General features: G+C 53.7%; 1 protein-coding gene across 2 annotated transcripts in view; it reads right to left on the bottom strand.

Moving 5' to 3' along the window:
- The window catches only part of NCKAP5L (NCK associated protein 5 like), a 30845-nt gene that overhangs the window by 5267 nt on the left and 4122 nt on the right, over positions 1-21456 (bottom strand). For both annotated transcript variants that reach the window (XM_055127401.1, XM_004601809.2), the window contains exons 2-7: positions 6514-6574; positions 5474-5629; positions 4983-5051; positions 4835-4873; positions 4153-4272; positions 668-778 (exon numbers count right to left, since the gene is read on the bottom strand). In XM_055127401.1, coding sequence (XP_054983376.1) covers positions 668-778; positions 4153-4272; positions 4835-4873; positions 4983-5051; positions 5474-5599 — 465 coding nt within the window. In that variant the 5' untranslated portion in view covers positions 5600-5629; positions 6514-6574. The remainder of the gene's footprint in view (positions 1-667; positions 779-4152; positions 4273-4834; positions 4874-4982; positions 5052-5473; positions 5630-6513; positions 6575-21456) is intronic.

Raw genomic sequence — 21456 nt, 5'->3', positions numbered from 1 at the left:
ACGGGTAACCCCCAACTCTTTCTTCTGGTATGTCTGGGCTGGGTGGGCATGCCACCCTCCCCCCGAGAGCCTGACCCCCCGCTGACAGCCCGCTCTTGCCCTGAGGAGGGAGAGAGATCAGGTTCTTAGGCTGCAGAGAACATTCTCAGGAGCAGAGCACAGGGGTTCAGGCATCTGCTCCACGTGCAGCTGACCCCGGTCTGATCCCCAGTGCTGTACAGCCCCTCAAGCACCACCGGGTGTGGCCCCAGTGCCCCCTCCCCCAGAAAATGAAGCGAAGTACAGAAGAGGAGGGGTGAGGTCAACCTCTTGCGGTCAGCTGCGCATTGAGCCCGACGTGCTCAGGGCAGAGCAACCAGCGCCCTCGCCCTCCCCTGTGCCCAGCCCCGCCCCTCCCCGGGCTCAGCGGATGGGACCTTCGTGAGTTCCTGAATCACTGAGCTCCCGTGTCACCGAGGGGCTGCAGGGCCGTGAAGATGGTGCGGGCCCCAGGCGGGGCACAGGGAAGGCTGCAGCGCGCGCACGCAGGCCCGCAAGCCTGGCCGGGATCAGGGTGCAGCCTTTCCTGGTGCCATGCCAACAGCTGAGAGCCGCCACTTCAGACCAGGAAGCAGAGCCCCCCCCCCTGCTTTGAGCTCTAAGGCTGCTCCCACGGTCCCCCTCCTACCTCTCTCTGTCCAGCACAGCGCCCAAGAGGTAGCAGGGTGGCTGGTCCCTCGGCGCTCAGGGCGGGAGAGGCGGGAGGCTCTGACGGTGGCTGAGGCGGGGTCAGTGGGATCTGCGGGACACAGGCGGCATCAGCACAGGGGTGTCCACGCATGTCCGACTCCCTCACAAAGCTAGACCTTCCTCCAAGTGCTCCTCCAGGGCATCTCTGGGCCCCAGGCACGGTCTCACACTGGTTCCCATGGCCAGGGGAGCGTCAGGAGCCGCAGCACAGGCCGCCTCTGCCCAGCAGGGGGAGGCCCAGACAGGAGGGGCCTAGACTGGGTGCCCGGCTGCTCTCCGGCCCCCACTTTCCTGTGCGAGACTGAGCTGCAGGCCCATCCGTGGGGGCTGCCTCTGTCCCCACCCGGGACCCCCAGGCCCTGGGGATGACTAAAACCAATGGAGAAGCCCTGGGTTCTGGGCCCGAGGAAAGAGGGGTCTCGTTTCTGCCCCATTTTCATGTAGAATATCTGCTCTGAGGATGACATAAAAGGTACTATTTGATCAGGCACTTCTTCCCCAAAGCGTCTGACTGGGCACTACACAGCCTGAACTGTTCCCTGTTTCTCATCCTCCAATATTTTCTCTGTGCTTCCTAGCTTCCTAATGTTAATTAACGGAAGGTTTTGTGTTTTGGTCCAGGGCACACCTGCAGGTGCTCAGGGGTTACTCTTGGAGCTTGGTTAGGGGTTTTCGACTGGAAGTGCCTGGGGAACCATGTGGAGGCAGGGCTGAAACCGAGTCTCTGGCAGACAAAGCCTGCACACGAGGCCTCTGAGCAAAGTCCCCGGTTTATTTTGGGAGCCCCCTGAGCAGCGCTCAGTGTTCCTGGGCCACTCTCCCAGTGATACTTGGTCCAGCAATGTGCTACTACACAAACTTTTACTTTTATCTGTTTTTGAGGAATCTTGGGGCAAGACCCAGTGGCTATTTCTGGCTCTGTACTCAGGGGTCACTCCTGGCAGTGCTCAGGGGACCATATGTGGTGCTGGGAATCAAACCGGATTGGCTGCATGCAAGCAAATGCCTTAATTATCTTTCCAGCCCCCTACAAGAGGTTAAAATAAGCTCTACCCTTGGACACTGCCAGGTCACCCTAGTAGCCCGACCACTTCCAGGCGGGAGCACCAACCATAAGTCCCGCATCAGGAGGTAAAAAATTACTGGGAGTTACCTCTGGATCTCCATGCACCACTGGAGAGGGCTCCCCAGAAAAAATAAATTAAAAACGAGCATCCATAGCAGTGAGTGTGGAAGCGGGCGGAAGGAATGGCCTGGGCAGAGCAAGGCGGGCAAGCATCTGTTCTGCTAATGAAGCTCTGGGTTCTCACCGCATCTGGCCTCAATCCTGAGACACGGGGCTCTTAGAAACATGTAAGGGCTGGGAGATACAGTTCTGACCCAGCTCCATTCCCGGCACCCCCTTGTCTCCAGAGCACCGCTGGGTACAGTCCTGGAGACCCCCACCTCTGATGGGGTGGCCCGGTAATTGCCAGCACCCGAGGGCCCAAGCAGTAGTACATTCTCAGGCTGATGTATTGAGCTGCCAGCGCCACTGGTGCAAAACCACCAAGGGGGTCCCTCAGGAGACCTCCTGTACACCCCTTGGTAGATCATCCCTCCCCCGCAAAAAAAATCATGTATCATTTCTTTTAGACAATCTTATTGTAGTAGGAGCCACTTTGGATTTCCTAAGGCCCCCAGTGGTGTCATCCAGGTGGTACTTAAGTAAAGATACCCCTCCACAGAGCTAGCGACGTGCCGGTCATCCCGCCTGGGGCTCAGCCGACCGCACTTGGCCCTCCGCGTGTAGAGCTGGGAGTGGAGTGGAAGAAACTGCAGCTTCGAGGTGAGCTACCTCCACACCGTATTATGGCTCTGGCCCCCTAAGACATCTGTGCCCACAGTCTCCAGCGTTCTCCACTGCCTGTGGAGACCGGTGTGAACCCCACTACTGGCTGTGGGCACCAGCATTATCCTCCCTCTGCCCTACTCACTGCTCGTCCCTCCAGCCCGGCTCGACGGCCTGCTGACCTCCTTAGCTTCCTGGCCCTGTTTCCACCACTGGGAACCACTGCTTCACTTTCTAAGTCTTCTACTCATCAACGCCCAGCCCAGGCCCTCTCCTCAGGGACCCCTCCCTAGCCCCTCTCTCAGGCCTGTCCGCCCACTGAGTCTGTGACGGCGACATCCCTCTGCTCTGGGCCTCTGCGACATGCGCACGGCATGATCCAAGCACCCTGCGTGCTGCCACGGCTCTGCTCTCATAAGAGCGTAGCCAGCACTTACTCAGTGAGGCTTTCATCCCAGCAAAGCACAACTTGCAAGAAAAAATGATAAATAGCTACTGATTATTGACTATTTATGATGGGTCAAGCACTAGGAATTATTTCATTTAACCTCCATGATAACCTACAACAAGGTATTTTTAATCCCAGTTATGAGGGAAAAGCAACAGTTTGCAAGGGTAAATCATTTGTCCAAGGTCACACAGCTAAGAATGAGCTCACTTAGGAATCCATTCCAAGTTTATCTAAGTCCACGTTCATGAACTTTCTATTAGGTCACATTATCTCTGGAGAAGATAAATCTAGTGGCCTAAATCTCAGGGGTGGGTGTCCCAGTATACATTTAAGTAAAAGTAAATGATTTAAGGATAATCTTCACTGCTATCAGCAGTCCTGGAGGAAAGATGGGGTAAACTCGGCCAGTTGTGGGGCTCCAGGCTGGAGCCTGCAGCAGGAACTAACAGGGCAGAGGGAGCTGAGGGCCGGTCAGTGGCTCCCAGGCTCTGCGCCCGTCCCGAGGGGCCAGAGCGATGAAAGGCTTCCTGCGCCAGGCCTGGGGGCCGGAGAGAAGCAAACACTGAGAAACTAGGAGCTTTTCCTCCTGTCCAAGTTGGGGCTGGGATGTGCCTGCCGACCTCAGAACACCCCGCTTACTGTGGGCCCCAGAGCTGCTCCACTCCATGTCTCCCCAACCTTTGGGGCTCCCTGGCAGAATGACCCCAGGCCACGTCTTAACTGAGCCAGGATCCGCTCCCAGCCTGGCTTGTTCCGGGGAGGCAGGTTCAGCCAGATGACTGTGGACAAGCGGAGAGGGTGGGGGAGCAGCGTGCCTTTCTGACCCCAGTGACAGCAGCCCCACCCCAGCCCCGGGCCAAGAAGAGACAACGCAGTGGCCAAAGGGGGGCTGGAAGTTACTGCGCTCCCAGCCTCTATCCGGCCCCCCACACACTGCGAGCACAGGCTTCCGAAGCCGGAAAGGGATACCAGCCGTGTGGGTGGGAGCGCCCGGGCGGGGCACCAGGTAGTCTTCATCCATGTCTGAGGTCCTCCCTGGAGGACTGTCGAGGCCTGCAGGGAGGGGGCAGCGGGGAGGGGCTGGGGAGGGAGGGAGCCAAGACACGCAGGCAAGGGGACAGACAGTGGGGAGGGTGCCCACCTGAGGGAGGGAGCCTGTGGTTAGCTGGAGCTTCTGCTGAAACAGGGCGCTCAGCAGCTGGTTCTGCCGCTCCAGGTCAAAGACCCTCTTCTTGAGCTTGATGCACTCTTCCCGCAGGTCCTGAGGGAGACGGCGCAGGCAGGGCCCTGAGCTTGCGTCCCAGGGCCAAGCTCCTCCCTGGTCTGCGGGTGTGTGGCTACCCCAGCTCAGGGAACCGATGGGAAAGTCTGGCATACCCCCACCCACCGCCACCCGTGGGAGGCCTATTCCACTCCCCCTGGCTCCTTTCCCAAGCCCCGGAGCCAACTCCCTGCCTCCAAGGACCGCACACCAGAGAAAGGTCTATCTAGGGCAGAGAAAGGCCTGGGGTCAGACTGGCTTCACAGAAGCAGCAAGGGCTTAGACAGCAACTCTATGGCCATAGAGTACAGCTGGGGCCAGAATAAGGGAAGGATTCAAGTTCAGATCAAAATTACTCTAATGCAGGGACTTGGCTTAGCCGCCCCCTTCCACGAGAACAGGGAAGCAAGGCCCAGCTGGGGGGCCAACAAGCCCCCTCCTCTAGCCCCTAGTGGAGCAGGCTCAGGGCTGCCCTGGAAGCACTCCTGCTTCCTCTGATGTCGCCAGGGCCTGGCTCTCTCCCAGTGCCTGCGGGCGACAATGCCTCCAGGCGGTGGCTCACCTTTTGGTTCAGCAGCGCTTGCACCACATGGTTGGCGACCTGGGGACAGAAAGTCCAGGACAGAGCTGTCAGCACTGGGTCTCAGCCTGGCGCAGACAAGTCCCTCCACCCCACCGCCCCCCAGCAGACCCCGTCAGACCCCACAGACCTCATCCAGACAGCGCTCATAGGTTTCCCGCTGGTTTTCATTGGCCTGGGCAAGAGCCATGTTCTCCGCCTGTAGGAGGGAGGGAGACACAATGCTTGCTAACCCCGCCCTGCTCCAGCTCGGAGCTCTGGTGGGATTCCGCCGTGGGCTCAGCTCTGGAAGGGTCAGGGTAGCCACAGGCAAAGCTGAGATGGCTGGGAAGGACCGGTGGGAACGGGCAGAGTAGATCAACGGGCAGGGCACTTGACCCTCATCTTGGGACCCCACGTCATGCAAACCTTCCCCTGGTCCATCACCGTTTCCTCCAGTCATCGGGGAGATGAAAGCGGGGTGAAGGGTGAGGGGATAAAGTAGAGACCTCTGGGGACAACTCTGCCACTGTCACGTTCCCCCTCAACCTGGAGCAGGACCCCCGGCTGGAGACTGAGAACTTCTGTCCACAATGCTCCAGCCTGGCAAAGGCCACAGAGGAAGGGGTGGTCTATGCCCACCTCCAGCTCCCGCAGCCGGTGCAGGAGCTCCTGGCACGTGCCCGGCTCCGTGCCGCTGGCACCGCCCTCTCCTGGCCTCAGCTTCCCGGGGCTCCCGGCCGGCTGCTCCATGGTGTCCGACGACATCAGTCTGCACGTGAGAGAAGCCCCAGCAGGCTGGGCCGGGGCGAGGAAGCAGCAGAAGGAAACGTCACAGGTCAGTAATGCTGGAGTTTGGGTCAGTATCTGCTGCCCTGTGACAATGTAGCCACTCAGGGACAGGCCCCTGTGTCTCCGCACAGATACCCTGTCTCTCTCAACAACAGAGCATTGTTTCATCAACTTCTGCATCCCCCTTTTCAGAGGTCACATAAGACCTGAACTCAGTACTCCCAAGTTCGGTGACTGGCCGCAGGCTGGTACACAGGTGCCAGGAAAGACGTCCTGCAAGATTCCAGTGAGGCCCACATTCCAGCCTCTCCCTGGGCTCTCTGCACTCTCCCCTGCACTTGGTCAGCTCCATCCTAGGCACTCTTAAGAACAGCCCACTCCCCTGGCCCCTGCCCCCCCCAGACTGGCTAAGGATGCCACATTCATTTCACTTTATTCTACTGTGTTCTCCCAGAATGTGAGAGATACAAAGCAAGCAACCAAGCCACACACACACACACACACACACACACACACACACACACACACACACACACACACACACACAGTACTGCCACAGTCACTGGCTGTACCTGACCTGTATCTGACCTGTCTTCATCTCCCGTTAGAGTTTCAATTTCTCTGCTAAAGAACTCATTTCCTTCTTCTGCACAATACTGTAGAACTTTTCTGTAGCTTGAAAGTCATTTCCCATGAAAAAGCGTGTTCCACCTCCATCACCTACTACCTCTGTTTCTGACCCTCTAAAACCCACACAAAATGGGCTCAGTGTTCGGGAACCAAGAAGAGCGGGGACCTCATTAGCTCACATAGCAGGCACTGGACTGTTGTAGCCACCATCCTCCCCAGTGGCCTTCCTCGCCCGCCCCCCAGACCCCAAAGCCCCTCACCTGTCTTTGTCCCTCACCCAGGCTGGCACGCTCACTCTAACAGCCAGGCCAGTCACCTTGTCTGTGGAAAAGCCAAAGAGAAGCAGTGAGATGGTGTTCTACAAGCACCGCCAGGGGCCCTGCCGTGGGCCTGGCAGTCGTGATGAACAAGCTGAGAAAGCCCGGCCCGCGGGAGGGTTCCACTTCAGGGAGAGGCAAGTGATTCACAATAAACCAGGAAACACATTTTTTCAGATCTGGGAAAGGATAAGTGCTAATGGAATGAGCAAAGAGAAGAAAAGGGAATGAAATCCCAAGTGGAGAGTGCAAATGACAGCGCCAGTGTGGGGGCCAGTACTATCTGTTGTTGTTGGGCCACACTTGAATGTACTCAGGGTTTCTTCCTGCCTTTGTGCTCAGGGCTGACACATGGCGGGTTTGGGGGTCTGTAGAGGGTGCTGCGGATCGAACCCAGGGTTGGTTGAGTGCAAGGCAAACACTCTACTCACTCTCTACTGATTCCAGTCTCTTTTGCTTATTTTATTATTATTATTTTTTTTGCTTTTTGGGTCACACCCAGCGATGCTCAGGGGTTACTCCTGGCTTTGCACTCAGGAATTATTCCTGGCGGTGCTTGGGGACCATATGGGATGCCGGGGATCGAACCCAGGTTGGCCGCGTGCAAGGCAAACGCCCTACCTGCTGTGCTATCGCTCCGGCCCCTCTTTTGCTTATTTTTAAGCCTTAGTTCTTAGTTTGAACCACTTGGGAAAGAGACAGACAGAGGAACATATGCTTTTCTGCACCTTCACATCATCTTTATTTTAAAATAATTTTAATTTTGGGGGCTGGAGCGATAGCACAGCAGGTAGGGCATTTCTCTTGTGTGCGGCCGACCCAGGTTCGATTCCCAGCATCCCACATGATCCCCTGAGGACCGCCAGGGGTAATTCCTGAGTGCAGAGCCAGGAGTAACCCCTGAGCATCAACGGGTGTGACCAAAAAAGGCAAACAAAAAAAATTTAATTTCTTTTCGTTTTTGAGCCACGCCTGCAATGCTCAGGGGCTACCAAGGACCAAGGGTGGATGGGTGGTGGGGGTGGGGAGGGGACCTGAGACAATGGTGGAGGTGGATGGGCTGGTGGGGGGGGCGGGGCTGGAATGCTGTATGCATGAAGCCCTATCATGAACAGTATTGTAAGTTACAATACTTCAAACAAAATAATAAAATACACAACACAAAAAAGGGCCATTTTATTTATTTTTTGGAAGGAAAGACCTGATGGTACCGGGATACTTCCGATGCTGTCTGTGTGCTCAGGGGCCAGAACCTGGGCCTTCTGCAAGTAAAGCCTGAGGTCAGCCCAAGGGGCTCTCTCTGGCTTTTTATTTTTATTTTTTGGCTTTTTGGGTCTCACCCAGTGCTCAAGGGTTATTCCTGACTCTGCACTCAGCAATGACTCCTGGCAGTGCTTGGGGGACCATCTGGGATGCTTGGGAGCGAACCCAGGTGACACTGTGCTCTACACTGTACTATCACTCTGGACCCTCTCTCTGGCTTTTGAGCCCTCCTCAGCACAAGGGAACTGAGTGCCAGTCTCAAGCCCCACCCCAGAGAGCAGCCCCAACCCCTTCCCTAGGGGCTGGACACGTGCTGGCACTTTCTCACGCAAGCTCACATCTGACTCTGCTTTGCTGGGGGCACGTCTCGGGGAGGAGGCAGACTCGACAAGCCAAGGACGCTGATATCCAGAGCACAAGGGGACAGCCCCGATCTCCCGACTCTGCACCCCTCTACACGCCCCTCGCCAGCATTCCCAACACCCTTCACAGCCCAGGGCTTCTGGAGCTCTGTGGATGGACAGACTTTGGGAGAACCCTGACTACAAACTGTCCCCCCTATAAAATGGGGACAAGAACGCTTCACCTAGAGGGTGGCATGCGATGACAGAGAGTGCCATGTATGAAACTCTGGACAACAAGGCTTTTTGGATCTGGGGACTGCGCTTAGCGGAGAGCACTGCCCTCTTGGGTCAGGTCACTCTTCAGGGCTCAATCCAGATCCTGCCCCTGCCCAGTGATCCCCAGCGGCGCTGTACTTCTGACATCCCTGGCATCACCCATACAGGCAGGTGGTTCCCCACCGAGCATGCAACACCCAGGCAACAACAGAGGGGAAGGGCAAAGAAGACCCCATCGAGGGAGGCTTCCCACATGCTCCCGACTGATGGGGGCTCGGCTGGAAGATCTGCAGGGACCCAGGTGTGGCCACTTCTGAGCACGCAGTAGACCCAGCCCCAGGTGCTCCTGCTCCCCTGCCCTCCAGGCTAGTACTCCGCCCCAGGTAGCCCAGCCTGAGAGCCCAGAGGGGCAGAGAGAACATCAAAGGCGGAGAGCACTATTTCTTCCTTAGTAATGCGCACGGTGACAGGGGAGGGGCCTGAGAACAAGAGGAAAAGGAAAAACTGTGTAATACTTATTTTAAAACTTTGTGTTACAGCCCTTTCTCATCTTAGCACCATAAAAAGTGTATCAAGTATAACTTCCTTTGCTCAGAACATTATCATGTTTGATATATTTAGAAATAGATTTGAAATGCAGAAAAAATTCTCCTTCCCACATACACAAACACAGGTTAAAAGCGGAGAAGGCCCTGGATGGCCGCCACCACCCACAGGTTGCACCCACCCCAGAACACTCAGGGTAACCTTCCCACAGCCAGTCACGGCCCCACTGACCCAGGAGGGCTGACCTACACGGACACCCGGCTTTTCCTAATCCCCTCACTACTCAACTCGCCAAAGGTCACTTCAAGGGGCAGAGGGGCTGTGGCAAGAGGGGTGGGGGGGGCTGAGAAAGCTGGAGGGCGGGAGGGAAAGGAAAGAGACGAAGCTGGAATTGGCTTAAGTGTGTGTTTTTTTTTTTTAAAAAAAAAAAACACACAAAAAAAAAACACACAGTAATAGAAGTCAAACTGAGGGAAAGGTGGCCTAGGAAAATCTCTTTTCCAAAAGAAAGAAAGAAAGAAAGAAAGAAAGAAAGGAAGGAAGGAAGGAAGGAAGAAAGAAAGAAAGAAAGAAAGAAAGAAAGAAAGAAAGAAAGAAAGAAAGAAAGAAAGAAAGAAAGAAAGAAAGTAAGAAAGAAAGAAAGTAAGAAAGGAAATTTAACAAGCATCCAGGTTAGGAATGACGCTCTAGCCTGTGAAGAAAGTAAGGGGACTATGTGCGGGGGAGGCTGGGGACCTCACTGGCTCCCAAACCCCAACCAAAGTCCCCCTCCCAATGTGGGCTCCAAGAAAGGCAGGAAGGCCGAGTCCCCTGTGACCTGGGGGAAATCAAGGCCGAGGCTCTGTGCTGTGACCTGATCTTGAAGTCTCCAGCTGGGCTCTGAAGAGGCTCGGAAGTGTAGGCCCAAGGCAGGCTGTGACTCAGCCCCTCTTGGAGAGAAGTTTTTGCTACAGCCCAGGTGGCGGTCCAGCCAGGCCCCATGGGGGGCAGGCAGAAAGTGTCTCCACAGTGTCACCCTCAGGGGAAGAGGCTGCACTTGCACCTGGCTGAGGGCAGAGCAGTCTCTTAGCAGGATAGAGGCTGAGTTCAAGGTTTCTGGGGTGAAAACTACCCCCAGCCCCTCCCACATCACCTTGACCCTGTCCTCCTGGTGAAATCAACAGTGGGTGGGATACTGCTGCCTCCAGTCCCCAGCCTGAGCTTGATTAGAAATTTGGGGAGGCAACCCTGGAAGAATCTGGAAACCCTGGTGGAGGGGGTGGTGCAGCAGCTCTACTGCAGTGTGGTCAACTCCGGCACCTCCAAAAAATAAGTGGAGGGAAAAAAAAATAAAGTTGGAAAAATAAAAAGAATTTAGTTCCTCTAAGTCTGGGGTTTGGGCCTAGATCTGTGAGAAAATACAAGCCAGATTAGCTCCCCGGTGGCTGTCTCCACGGGGTGTGGGGGCCCCTCTCCTCAGGGTGCCCCCCCCAGCATTCTTACTCACAGTTTTGGTGCTCAGCCTGACCCAGTGGTTTTCGGGGTGGCCCTGGTGTTGGGCCCCAAACACCTCATGGAGGGCGGCTGTGGAGTCTGGAACACAGATGCCAGCCAGGCTGGTGGGGGGGTGCAGGAGGGAGCGCTAACTTGAACGGGAGGAGTCTCCCGCCAGAACTGCCCGCAGGCAGCCCCGCCCCCCACAAAGGCCTGATTCAGAGGGAGGTGACCTCAGTGGCGGGAGGGGGAGGGAGAGGAGGGAGGAAGAGGGGGCCCCAGGGCTCCTGAGCAGAGTGGGGGCGGTCTCCTGGCAGCCGGGCAGGGGGGATGGTCTCTGGGTGAGCCGGGGACTCAGCCCAGCACTGAGTCAATCTTCGTGACCACTGCCTGTCTCTCCGGCCAGGTCAGCTGGGTAAGCCCCAGAGAACTGGACCCCCAGCAAACCCCCCGCCCCCATCAGGGCACCAGCAAGACCCACGCAGAGTGCAGGCTTGAGGAAGGGCTGAAGGGGCAGAAACTTCACTGGGCTCTGGGCCAAGGCTTGAGGCCTGAGGAGCCCCTCACTCACTCACCAGCTGTTCCCCCCAGAGTCCTCTAGGGAGAGCAGCCGGGCCGCGGGGGAGGGGTGGGCAGCTGTGTGAAGGCAGACAGGGAAAACAGAATCTTCTATCCCCCCCCAACCCAGCTGCTTTCTGGAATCCCCGTTACACCAAAGCTACTTCTAAACAGCAACTTCTGCACCCCCAAACAAACACTCCTTAGCAGCTAGATCAGCCTGGCTGTGATGGGGACAGGTCTAAGGACAGAGACCCTCCCCCCTCCAGCAACCACCCCCCTGAACCACAGCATCCCCTCACCAAGGCTCTCCTCCCTGCCCCCTCCCCCGCAGGGAAGGGGGGCAGACACGTTTCCTTCCCTCCCTGACAACTGGTCCTAAGACACAATAGCTCCTCTGATGCCTGACATCCACGTGGAAGGGGCCCAGTACAGCCCCTGCAACTTCCTCTTCACAGAACCTCCAAGAACCTCCCCGTCATGGGGTTATCCCTTGGTATCAACGCGGCTTCTGCTCTAGCAGCGCAGGCTTTTGTCCCCTGGTACTTGAGACTGGAGGCAGAGGAAGGGAAGCCTCAGGCTACAGTTCCAGGCAGGGCAGATAGGAGGACAGGGCTTGTGTTGTAAGCCGTGGAGCTGTAACAGAAAAGATGGGTTTATTTGACGGACCCATCTGCCAGGGACTTTGGGCCCATCCAATCAGGGACAAGTTCCTTTCCACAAGGTGGTTCTCTAAGTCTGGTGTCTGTCTCTCTCTCTCTCTCTCTCTCTCTCTCTCTCCTCTCTCTCTCTCTCTCTCTCTCTCTCTCTCTCTCTCTCTCTCTCTCTCCTCTCTCTCTCTCTCTCTCTCTCTCTCTCTCTCTCTCTCTCTCTCTCTCTCTCTCTCTCTCTCTCTCTCTCTCTCTCTCTCTCTCTCTCTCTCTCTCTCTCTCTCTCTCTCTCTCGTGTATTGTATTCTGTGTATGTTTGGCCAAAAACCAGCAGTGCTCAGGGGCTATTCCATTCCTGGTACTGTGCTTGGGGACCACATGGTGCGAAAGATGGAACCCAGGTATGCTGAACACAAGGCACACGCCTTACCTGTCTCCGACCTCCTTACTATTAATTTTAAAAAGTATTTAAATGTTTGGTCTTGTTGGGAGTATGCACCCAGCCCTCTGAATCACCTCTCTGGCCCAGAGAGGTTTTCTTGTTTGATGTATGATAAAATGACAATAGGTCATTCTGTAAACCAAAGCCCAGGTCCTTCTGTTTTGGGGATTTAAGGGGTCCCCAGGCAGTGCTCAGGGAGTCTGGGGGCCACTTCCCAGTGATGGTCAGGCCGATGACAGCTGCTAGGGTCCTGTGGTGTGGGAGTGTGCTGGGGTCGCCAGGGAGATGCCTGGGAGGCCATGTGCGGCCAGGCCTGAGCTGGGCTGGGAGTTTTGGGTAAATGCCCTAACCGTTCATACTTTCTCTGGGCCCCTCAGGCCCCTAATTTTTAAGAGTGCAAAAGGGCTGGTTTTTAGGCCAGTTGGAGAATCACTTTTCCTGAATCTTGTTGCCCAGTAGGATTTTCTGGGATGATGAAATGTTTGTTTTCATGTTGTCCAAAATGGTAACCACTAGCAATATGTGGCCGCTGAGCACATGAAAAGTAACCAATGTGACTGAGCAACCAAATTTTATCTTTGAATATCCAAGGATAGCAGATCCAGAAGATTCCTAGGATTCCTTTAGTTAACATTCAATGTCAATGTTTCGTTTGTAGTGGCCTGAGGCAGAAAGAACAGGACCTGTCACTCCTCGGCAAGGGAAAGTCACCCCAGGCTTCCTGGAACTGCTCTCACCTCTTCTGGGTGGAGACTGCCTTAAGCCACCCCCACCCCGGACCCCTCCACTGTGAAAGGACCTTTCCCACGGCCTTTGAAACGTCTCGGATGGGGGCAGAGAAGACAGCTCTTCTGTGGAGTGCAGGCTGGACAGGGGAGGCCCCCCACAGTTCATGGCTCTCAGAACCGCAGGGAGGGGAAAAGAACAAACCAAACCCACCAAGCAACAGAAATGACCTTCTCAGGTGGGACACAAACGGCTCGGTGTCAAGTGCCTGCCCTGCAAGTGTCGAGGTCAAGAGCTCAATCCTATGTGTGCCAAGCATGATCCTGGCAACCTAACTGTTGGGTCCGGACAAACAATCATGGGCAGGAGTGCGCCCTCAGGGAGCTTGTGCACGAGCACCCCAAGCACCAGGGCCAAAGCAGGTGACTGCCCCCCGCCCCAAGTCATCATAGCAATGTCTGTCATTGGAGAGGAGAGAAAGGGGAAAAGCTTTGGGACTCTTTGGCCCTAAAAACTAACTTTCCGAGATTTTCCCATATGCTGTCCCCTTCTGCCTTTCACAGTGCAGTTTGTCGGGGAAAAAAAAAAAAAAGCCATCCTCTCCTCAACCTGATCCAGCGTGAACAGCAACCACCACAATGCCAGGCGGAAACATGAGTTTCCACAGCGTGGGGCATGTGCAGGTGGGCCTCAGACTGGCTTTGTTCATATTGCCATTTTGTTCGTATTTTCAAGGCTCTTCCACGTTGAAGCATGATTTGTGTTGCTTTTTTTTCATGGTTGAGTAATATTGTATGGATAGGCCAAAATTTGTTTATTCGCTCATCTTTTGATAAGACACTTAGTGGCAGGGGGTTCTACTTTTGGGTTACTAGGAATAATGCTGCTGTGTACAAAGTTTTTGTGTGAAATATGTTTTCTTTCTCCTGAGTTTATTTCCTAGGACTGGAAGTGCCACATCATATGGGAACTTTGGCTTTCACTTTCTGAAGAATCGCTGAACTGTGTTCCATGTAGATGGACCATTTCACACTCTGACCACATTTGAAGGTCCCAGCCACATCCTCACCACTTGTTATTTCCTCCTTCTTTCCTTCCCTCCCTTCCTTCCTCAGTGCCAGAATCAAACCCAAAGCCTCATATATGCAAGGGAGGTGCTCTACCACAGAGCTACATCCCTGCCCACGTCTGATTTTCTGATTCTAACCATCCTGTCAAGTGTAAAGTGGCATCCCATTATGGTTGTGATTTATATTTCCCTGATTAGGTAACTGCAGCACTATCGTCCCGTGGTTCACTGATTTGCTCGAGTGGGTGTCAGTAACGTCTCCATTGTGAGACTTGTTACTGTTTTTGGCATATCGAATACGCCACGGGTAGCTTGCCAGGCTCTGCCGGGTGGGCGGGATACTCTAGGTAGTTTGCCGGGCTCCCCGAGAGGGACGGAGAACTCAAACCCGGGTCAGCCACGTGCAAGGCAAACTCCCTACCCGCTGTGCTATGGCTCTGGCCCTAGTATTTCCCTAATTAACAATGTTTAACTTTCTTTCCAGTTTTTGGGCCATACCTGACTGTGCTCAGGTCTTACTCCTGACTCTGTACTCAGGGATCACTCCTGGCATGACTCAACAAATGATATGGGGTGCGAGGGATTGAACCTACATTGGCTGCTTGCAAGGCACGCACCCTACCCACTGTACTTACTATCTCTCTCGCCCCAGCTGAACAATTTTTTTAATCTAATAACCAGGAATTACAGAGTTACAAAGTTACACATAAGTGAGTTTCAGGCTACAATGTTCCAACACCAATCCTTTCACTAGTGTCGCTTCCCTCCACCAATGCCCCAGTTTCCCTCCTGCCCATCTCCCCACCTCCATGATATTTGGAGAAATATCTATTCATATCCTTTGTCCATTTTTCAATTGGATTATGTTTTTCGTTTTTTTGCTTTTTGGGTCACACCTGGCAATGCCCAGGGGTTACTCCTGGCTCATGGTGCTCAGGGGACCATATGGGATGCTGGGAATCGAACCCAGGTTGGCCGTGTGCAAGGCAAACGCCCTACCCGCTGTGCTCTTACTCCTGCACAATTAAAAGACACTCCCCTATGTGTCTTTTAATTATCAAGTTGATGCTCTAAATATGTCATGTATCTGACATGGCTCGCCAATATTTTCTCCATTCTACAGATTGTTTTTTCACTTTCCTGCGGGTGATCACTGCATGCTAGATGTCCTCCTGTCTACTGTACACCTCCTAAGTCATTGTTCCTCTCCACACCTGTGGGTGGTGTGTGCATAGGCTGAAACAAACAAACAAACAAACAAACCAAAAAAGCAGACATGGCAGCATGCATGTCTCTGTTCTAGATCTTTCTTTAGCAGGACATTTTTAAACAACCAAACCACAGACTTTACTTGAATCTTAAGTCTTTCCACTGATATTCTATTCCAAGATCCAACCCAGGGTCCCACAATGCACTAAATTACCACGTCTCCTTCACTTCCTCAACTCAGGACTACTCGGAGAGGCTTTTTCTTTCAGCTTCCTGACACTCTGGAAGGGAACTAGTCAGTCTTTAGAGAATGTTCTCTACTTGGAATTCAGCTGATGTTTTCTCCAATTACACTAAACTGGTGAATTTGTTAAAGCTGCAGTATTAGGGATTGCACTCGGCAACATGGTGTGATATAAGGGATGGAACCCAGAGCCTCACACATACAAGGCATGCACTCTACCTCCGAGCCTCAAACTTAGGGATTGTTGAAAGGATACTCAAGATGGTATGCTCTGAGTACATTATATCTAGGGGTACTCATGATGTCGCTGTCTTTAATATGTCACACTCGGTGATGCTCAGGGGTGACTTCTGGCTCTGCACTCAGGAACTCCAGGCAGTTGTCAGGGACCATACGGGATGCTGGGGTTTGAACCTGGGCGATACTGCTATGTCTTGTTACTGGCAGTGTTCAACCTGCCAATAGGTAGATTAGGTAGGTTAGTGATGGCTTGGTTAGGTAGGTAGTGTTAACTAGTGGGCTCCTTGGCTGCAAACTTATCATTTTTCTTTTTTAATTAATAAACAGGGATAGAGCAATAATTTGTGGGCATGCAAATACCCGGTTTCTGCTTAAACTTTCAGCCACTAACTTTTTTTTGGGTGACACCTGGCAGTGCTCAGGGACTACTTGGGGGAACCATGCAATGATGGGAATAGAACGTGTGCCTCCTGCATACCAAGCACGAGCCCTGTCCTGTGAGTTCTCTTCCTGGCCCTGGCCCACCAAGGGGTCATGCTGGAAGCACTCACTGTGATGTTCCAATACTTACTTTTGATTTCTCTTTATATTTCTCTGCATTTATTTGTAAGTCAAGGTTTTCTGTAAGGAACAACTGTCCCTTTCTTCCCATTTACCTCATTACTTATTTATATTAATAAAGGTTTGGATATTTATTTTATTCTTTGGCTTATGGCCCATTATCTTTTATTTATTTATTTTTTGCTTTTTGGGTCACACCCAGCGATGCACAGGGGTTACTCCTGGCTCTGCACTCAGGAATTACCCCTGGCGGTGCTTAGGGGACCATATAGTATGCTGGGAATCGAACCTGGGTCGGCCGCATGCAAGGCAAACGCCCTACCCACCGTGCTATCACTCCAGCCCCCTATAGCCCATTATCTTTATTGCTTATTTTGTTGCTTTTTTTTTTAAGGACACTTGCAGTTTGTACATCTCTTTTTTTTTGGGGGGGGGCATACCAGGTAGTAAACTGGGTTTACTTCTGGCTCTCTGGCGCTCGCTCTCTCTCCCTCTCTTTCTTTCTGTTTGTTTTTTGTTTTGAGGGCCATGCCCTGCAATGCTCAGGAGTCACTCCTAGCTCTGCATTCAGGAATCACTGCTGGCAGGACTCAGGGGACCATAAGGGATGCTGGAGATCAAACCATGTGCAAGGCAGGTAAGTGCCTGCCTACCATACCATCTCTCCTGCTCCCCTCATTTTTTGTTTTAGGGCCAACCCCAGCAGTGCTTAGGGTTACTCTTGGCTCTGCACACAGGGATCACTCCTGATGGTGCTCTGGGGGTCACATGGGATGCCTGGGATAGAATCTGAGTTGGGAACATGCAAGGAAGCATCCCGCCCTCTGTATTATCTCTGCAGCCTCCCTGCTGCTCATTTTGTAACTAGCTTTGGTCACTGAAAATTTTTTCACATTGGCTGTTGCATCCTTTCCACAGACCTCCACATAAAAAGGTTTGTTTCTTTTTTAACATTTGCTTAACTTTCTGGCACCCTAAAATGTTCTGGCCTTATCTTGTATTTTCCCCACAACCATCTTTTTTCCAAGGAGTCATCATTCTTCTTCAACTGTTAATCAGATTGTGCTGCTTCTGCTTCAACTCTCCCATAACCTCCTGCAGCTCTGGGGACAGCCCAGAGCCTCCGACCTGACGTGGGCAGCCCTGTGTGATCTGGCTCAGAGCTCTGCACGGAGCCGCCCATGCTGCTGTCTGTCTGCCACAAGGTTGCCTGCTGGGCCCTGGAGAGCCGACTCAGTAGCAGAGTGCCTGACCTGCGGCGAGAGACTGAAGCTGATCCCCAGCATCAACATGCCAAGCACTACCCTGGTCCCATCACAAAATACGCACAGTTCCCTGTGCATCACAGCAGAAGTGTGTGAGCGCAGCAACCTACGGTGCCACCCTAGTAAGCGCCTGGTTCCTGGGCAAAGGCTTGGCTCCCGTCTCCTATTTATCAGGAGAGTCAGCGTGTAACCAGAGACATCTGCTGGGTCCCACACAAATCACCAGGCAGAGAAGCTACCAGGGAGCAGGAGACAGGCAGTTGCCTGCTCTCAGGTCTGTGAGAAAGGTCTCAGGCCTCGAGGCTGCACAGCCCAGGCGACACAGATATGCATGTGGGCCACCTGCCACCAGTGTGCTCTCCCCAGATCCCGAGATCTCAGTATCTTCCTTCAAAGGGAACAGCTTTGGGGGGCAGAGAGATAACACAGCACATAGCCTTGCATACAGCTGACCAGGGTTCTATCGCTGGCACCCCACTTGGTCCTCACCAGGAATGATCGATCTCTGATAATGGAGCCAGGAATAAGCCCTGTACACAGTCATATGTGACTCAAACATGAAAAACAAAACAAAACAAACAGCTCCAGCCGGGCGAGGGAGCTTTGGTGCTGAGTGAGGGGGTGCGGGTGCCAGAGCCAAGAGGGCACCACTGAAATGGACAACTCTGCACTGAAGAGGAGCTCCGCTCACTTCATCAGCTCCCACTGGGCTCTGTTCTTGTTGCTGCCCATAAATGGGAATCTGAACTGGGCCAGGTGAAGCTTCGAGCCTCTCTGGGACTCGATTTTCCTGCCTATAAAATGGGACATACTTCGGAGTTCTCTACCCCTACAGGTCACAGAAGAGAAACATGTTTAGGAAGGGACTGAGTGGAGCAGGGATAGTCTCTGGGCAAGGACACGGGCAAGGGCTGGAGGGAAAAGCTGGCCTTGATGCTACCTTCCTCCTACAGGGCCCAGAGGCTCCCCAGGAAAGCAGGCAGGGAGGAAGGAACCGCAAAGCCAAGAGCTTTTGCTTTCTAGTCCCTGGGACAGGAATTGAGGTGCTGTCTACACCGGAAGTGAGAAGCAAACACCCCCCACTTCCCTTTAGCCTACAGTAGAGAGGAAGGTTCCAGCCTCAGGAGCCTGCAGGCTGTTGCCGGCCAAACAGAAGCTGAAGGGGGTGGGGGAGGGGAGGAGGCAGTACCAGCACCATCTGGAGGAGAAAGGGGCTCTCTTGTCTCACACAATGCAACTCAAAGGGCCCCTCAAAGTCCACAGACTGGGGGAGGGGAGCAGACCGCCACCAGGGTGGAGTTGAGAAACTGCTTTCCAGGTCACTGGCACCCTAGCTGCTGTTCTGGCCCCGCCTCTGGCCCGCTTCAGCCTGAGTACTGCCTTCACCTTCGGGGAGGGAGGGCCCTTTGCTCACGCTCACTGGACAAGACTTTCTTTGCTGCCTTCATCACAGCTGTGGTCCTGTAACTTAGTCTTTAGTTAAATTGGATTTTCAGGATCACCGCTGTACCCCCCAAATCGAACACATCCCTAAGCACAAAGTGAGTGCTGGCTATGGCCAGCTGTGACAGGAGAACTTCCCAGGGGCTGGCTTTGTTCTGACAGTGTTTTGGGGCTGGCCCCTACCCTGGGTGCTGGAATACAACCATGGGGTGCCTTTGGAGTATTCCCTTAAAGAAGGCGGATTTCCAGAGGTCTGTTGAGCAATTCTTTTTTTTTTCCCCCATGAAATGGGGACACCAAGCATTAAGTGTGAAATCTCTGGCCTAACACCTGACATGTGATTGAAGTTCAGTACATGAAGATACTCCACTCATGGCCTGTGACAACGCGGGGGCTCTGGGTGATAGCTGGAAACTGTAGGCAGGAGGGAGGGAGAAGGAGAAACCTACACACACCCAGATACTGCCAACAGATACTGCCAACAGATGACAGACAAGAGAGTTTGTGCCACATACTTTTTTTTGGGGGGGGGTGAATATACATTTTTGCTTGTTTTGTGTAAAACTTGAGGGATATGGAACAAAGTGATTTAATAGTGTGGAGTGGGAGCAACATTTCTTAATGTATGGCTTTTGGTATCATTTTAAATTTTAGACTGCAAAATAAAACTTTGTTTTAAAATTAAAAAAAAAAAAATTGAAGCCAAGGAGATAGCTCAAAGGGCTGGGGCACAAGTTTTGCAAGTGAGAGTCCCGGATCCCATCCCTGGCACTACATGGTCTCTGAGCACTGCTGAGGATGCCCCCAGAGCTCCAAGTCATGGGCAGCTCCTCTGCCCATCACTGCCAGGTGTGGCCCCAAAGAAGAAACAGCAAAAAATAACAATATAAAAACATTATATATATTTTTTATATATAATGCAATGTATTAGCAGAATGCCCACTCAACCAGGCTCTTTCTAAAGGACTACTCTCTATTGTTAGGGTATAGGGCCTAGGCCCTCGACAAATGACGGTGAGATCATCTGGCCAGATAAGTCTGGAGTCTGGCCAAGAGACTCTCTCCCTTCTCCCTGAGGCCCAACACCCAGGCTGGAGCGAGGGTGGGGGCAAAGTACCAAACCATCCCACAGCCAGTCAGGGTCACTCCACTGGCCAATAGCTGGGTTCATCCTAGATCCCTGGGAAAGGATAAGAGCTGGTCAAGGGCAGAGGCAGGGCAGGAAGGTTGGGCAAGGGGAGAACATGTGGCAGGTGGGGTGCAGTGGGGCAAACTCTTGAAAGTGCCTGGAGCTGCTGTGGGCAGGTTCTGGGGGTGTCTCAACAGATCCCCACACAAAAGAGCCAATTACAGCCCCCACACCAAGCCAGCTGAGGGTGAAGTGAATCAGCCCCTGGGAACTACAGTTGCGGAGAAGTCCAGGGCCACACCCCAAGGAATCAGGGGCCCCTCATTGCCTGTCTAGGAAAAATCTCACCATTCGATTCAGGTCTTTGCAGGGAGGGGCAGGAGAGTGAGAACTCTAGACCAACCCTTCAGCAAGGCCACCACTCAAACCTTGCAAGAGCAGAGCAGGGTGCCCTCACCTTTGTCCAGGCACCCTAAGCACCACCCGGGTGCTCCAGAACGAAAAAGCAAACAAATACAAATCGGTATCTCAAAGGCATAGTGGGCAAGGGACAGCCTCAGAGCTCAGCGCTAGCTCAAGCCTGGCGAGCAAGGCCTGACTGAGCCCTTCTCAGTGGCTGCTGGATTTTTAGAAATCAGTAATAACAGCAATGATAATTCACCTTAATAACAGCCTGGCCTCATCAGGCTCTTTCATGTGCATAACTCCCAGAGCTGGGAAAACGGTAATTAGCAAGCAGATGCCACACCCCAAAGATGATGTGTTGCTAATCCGTCAGCACGGGATGGGAAACTGAGGTCCAGGGAGAAGGGTTTCCCCTCAGTCTGAGAGAACTAGTCCTCAGCATCCTTTTCAAACACTGCAGCCAGGGAGCCGTGCACCTCTCTGAGTCACGCAGGCCTGGATTTGTGGGGAGAAGGGGTGAAGAAGGAAGCACCCAGATATCTGCCTCAGCACCCTCCCTAAACCGAGCCAGGGCCTGTGATCTGGAGCCCACACATTTTCTCCCAGAGTACTGCGGAGCAGGCTGCCAGCCGCTGCAGCCCTGCCAGCCCCACAGAACCTGCAGGGTAAGTGAAGGCTCGGGCCCCTGAACAGCTGCGGCCACACGCCTGCATGTTGAGGAGGGGAAGGGGGAGGAAGGCACCCCGCAGCTGGGTGGGCGGATCAACCCTAAAACATGTCAAGAAGTGGAAAAGACTGCGCCTCGGGGATCCGAGCCCACCTTCTCAGCCCCCTTCCATGCCTGGCACTGATCTAAATGCATGAGCCCCTCCCTGCAGCGAGGCCTGCCAGGCTGTCACGGCAGAAGCCTGCAGAGGCCCAGCTGGCCGGTGCCCTCCAGGAGGGCACGGGAGGAGGGGCAAAGGCACAGAAGACTCGGGTCTCTTTCCAGGATGGAAGTGGCGACTGAGACTGAAATGCAGATGGAGGGGTGCAGATGGAGC

This window comes from Sorex araneus, chromosome 2 (genome assembly GCF_027595985.1).
Source record: "Sorex araneus isolate mSorAra2 chromosome 2, mSorAra2.pri, whole genome shotgun sequence".
Taxonomy (NCBI): domain Eukaryota; kingdom Metazoa; phylum Chordata; class Mammalia; order Eulipotyphla; family Soricidae; genus Sorex; species Sorex araneus.
The sequence above is the reverse complement of the archived record's forward strand: the minus strand, read 5'-3'. Positions and strand labels throughout refer to the sequence as shown.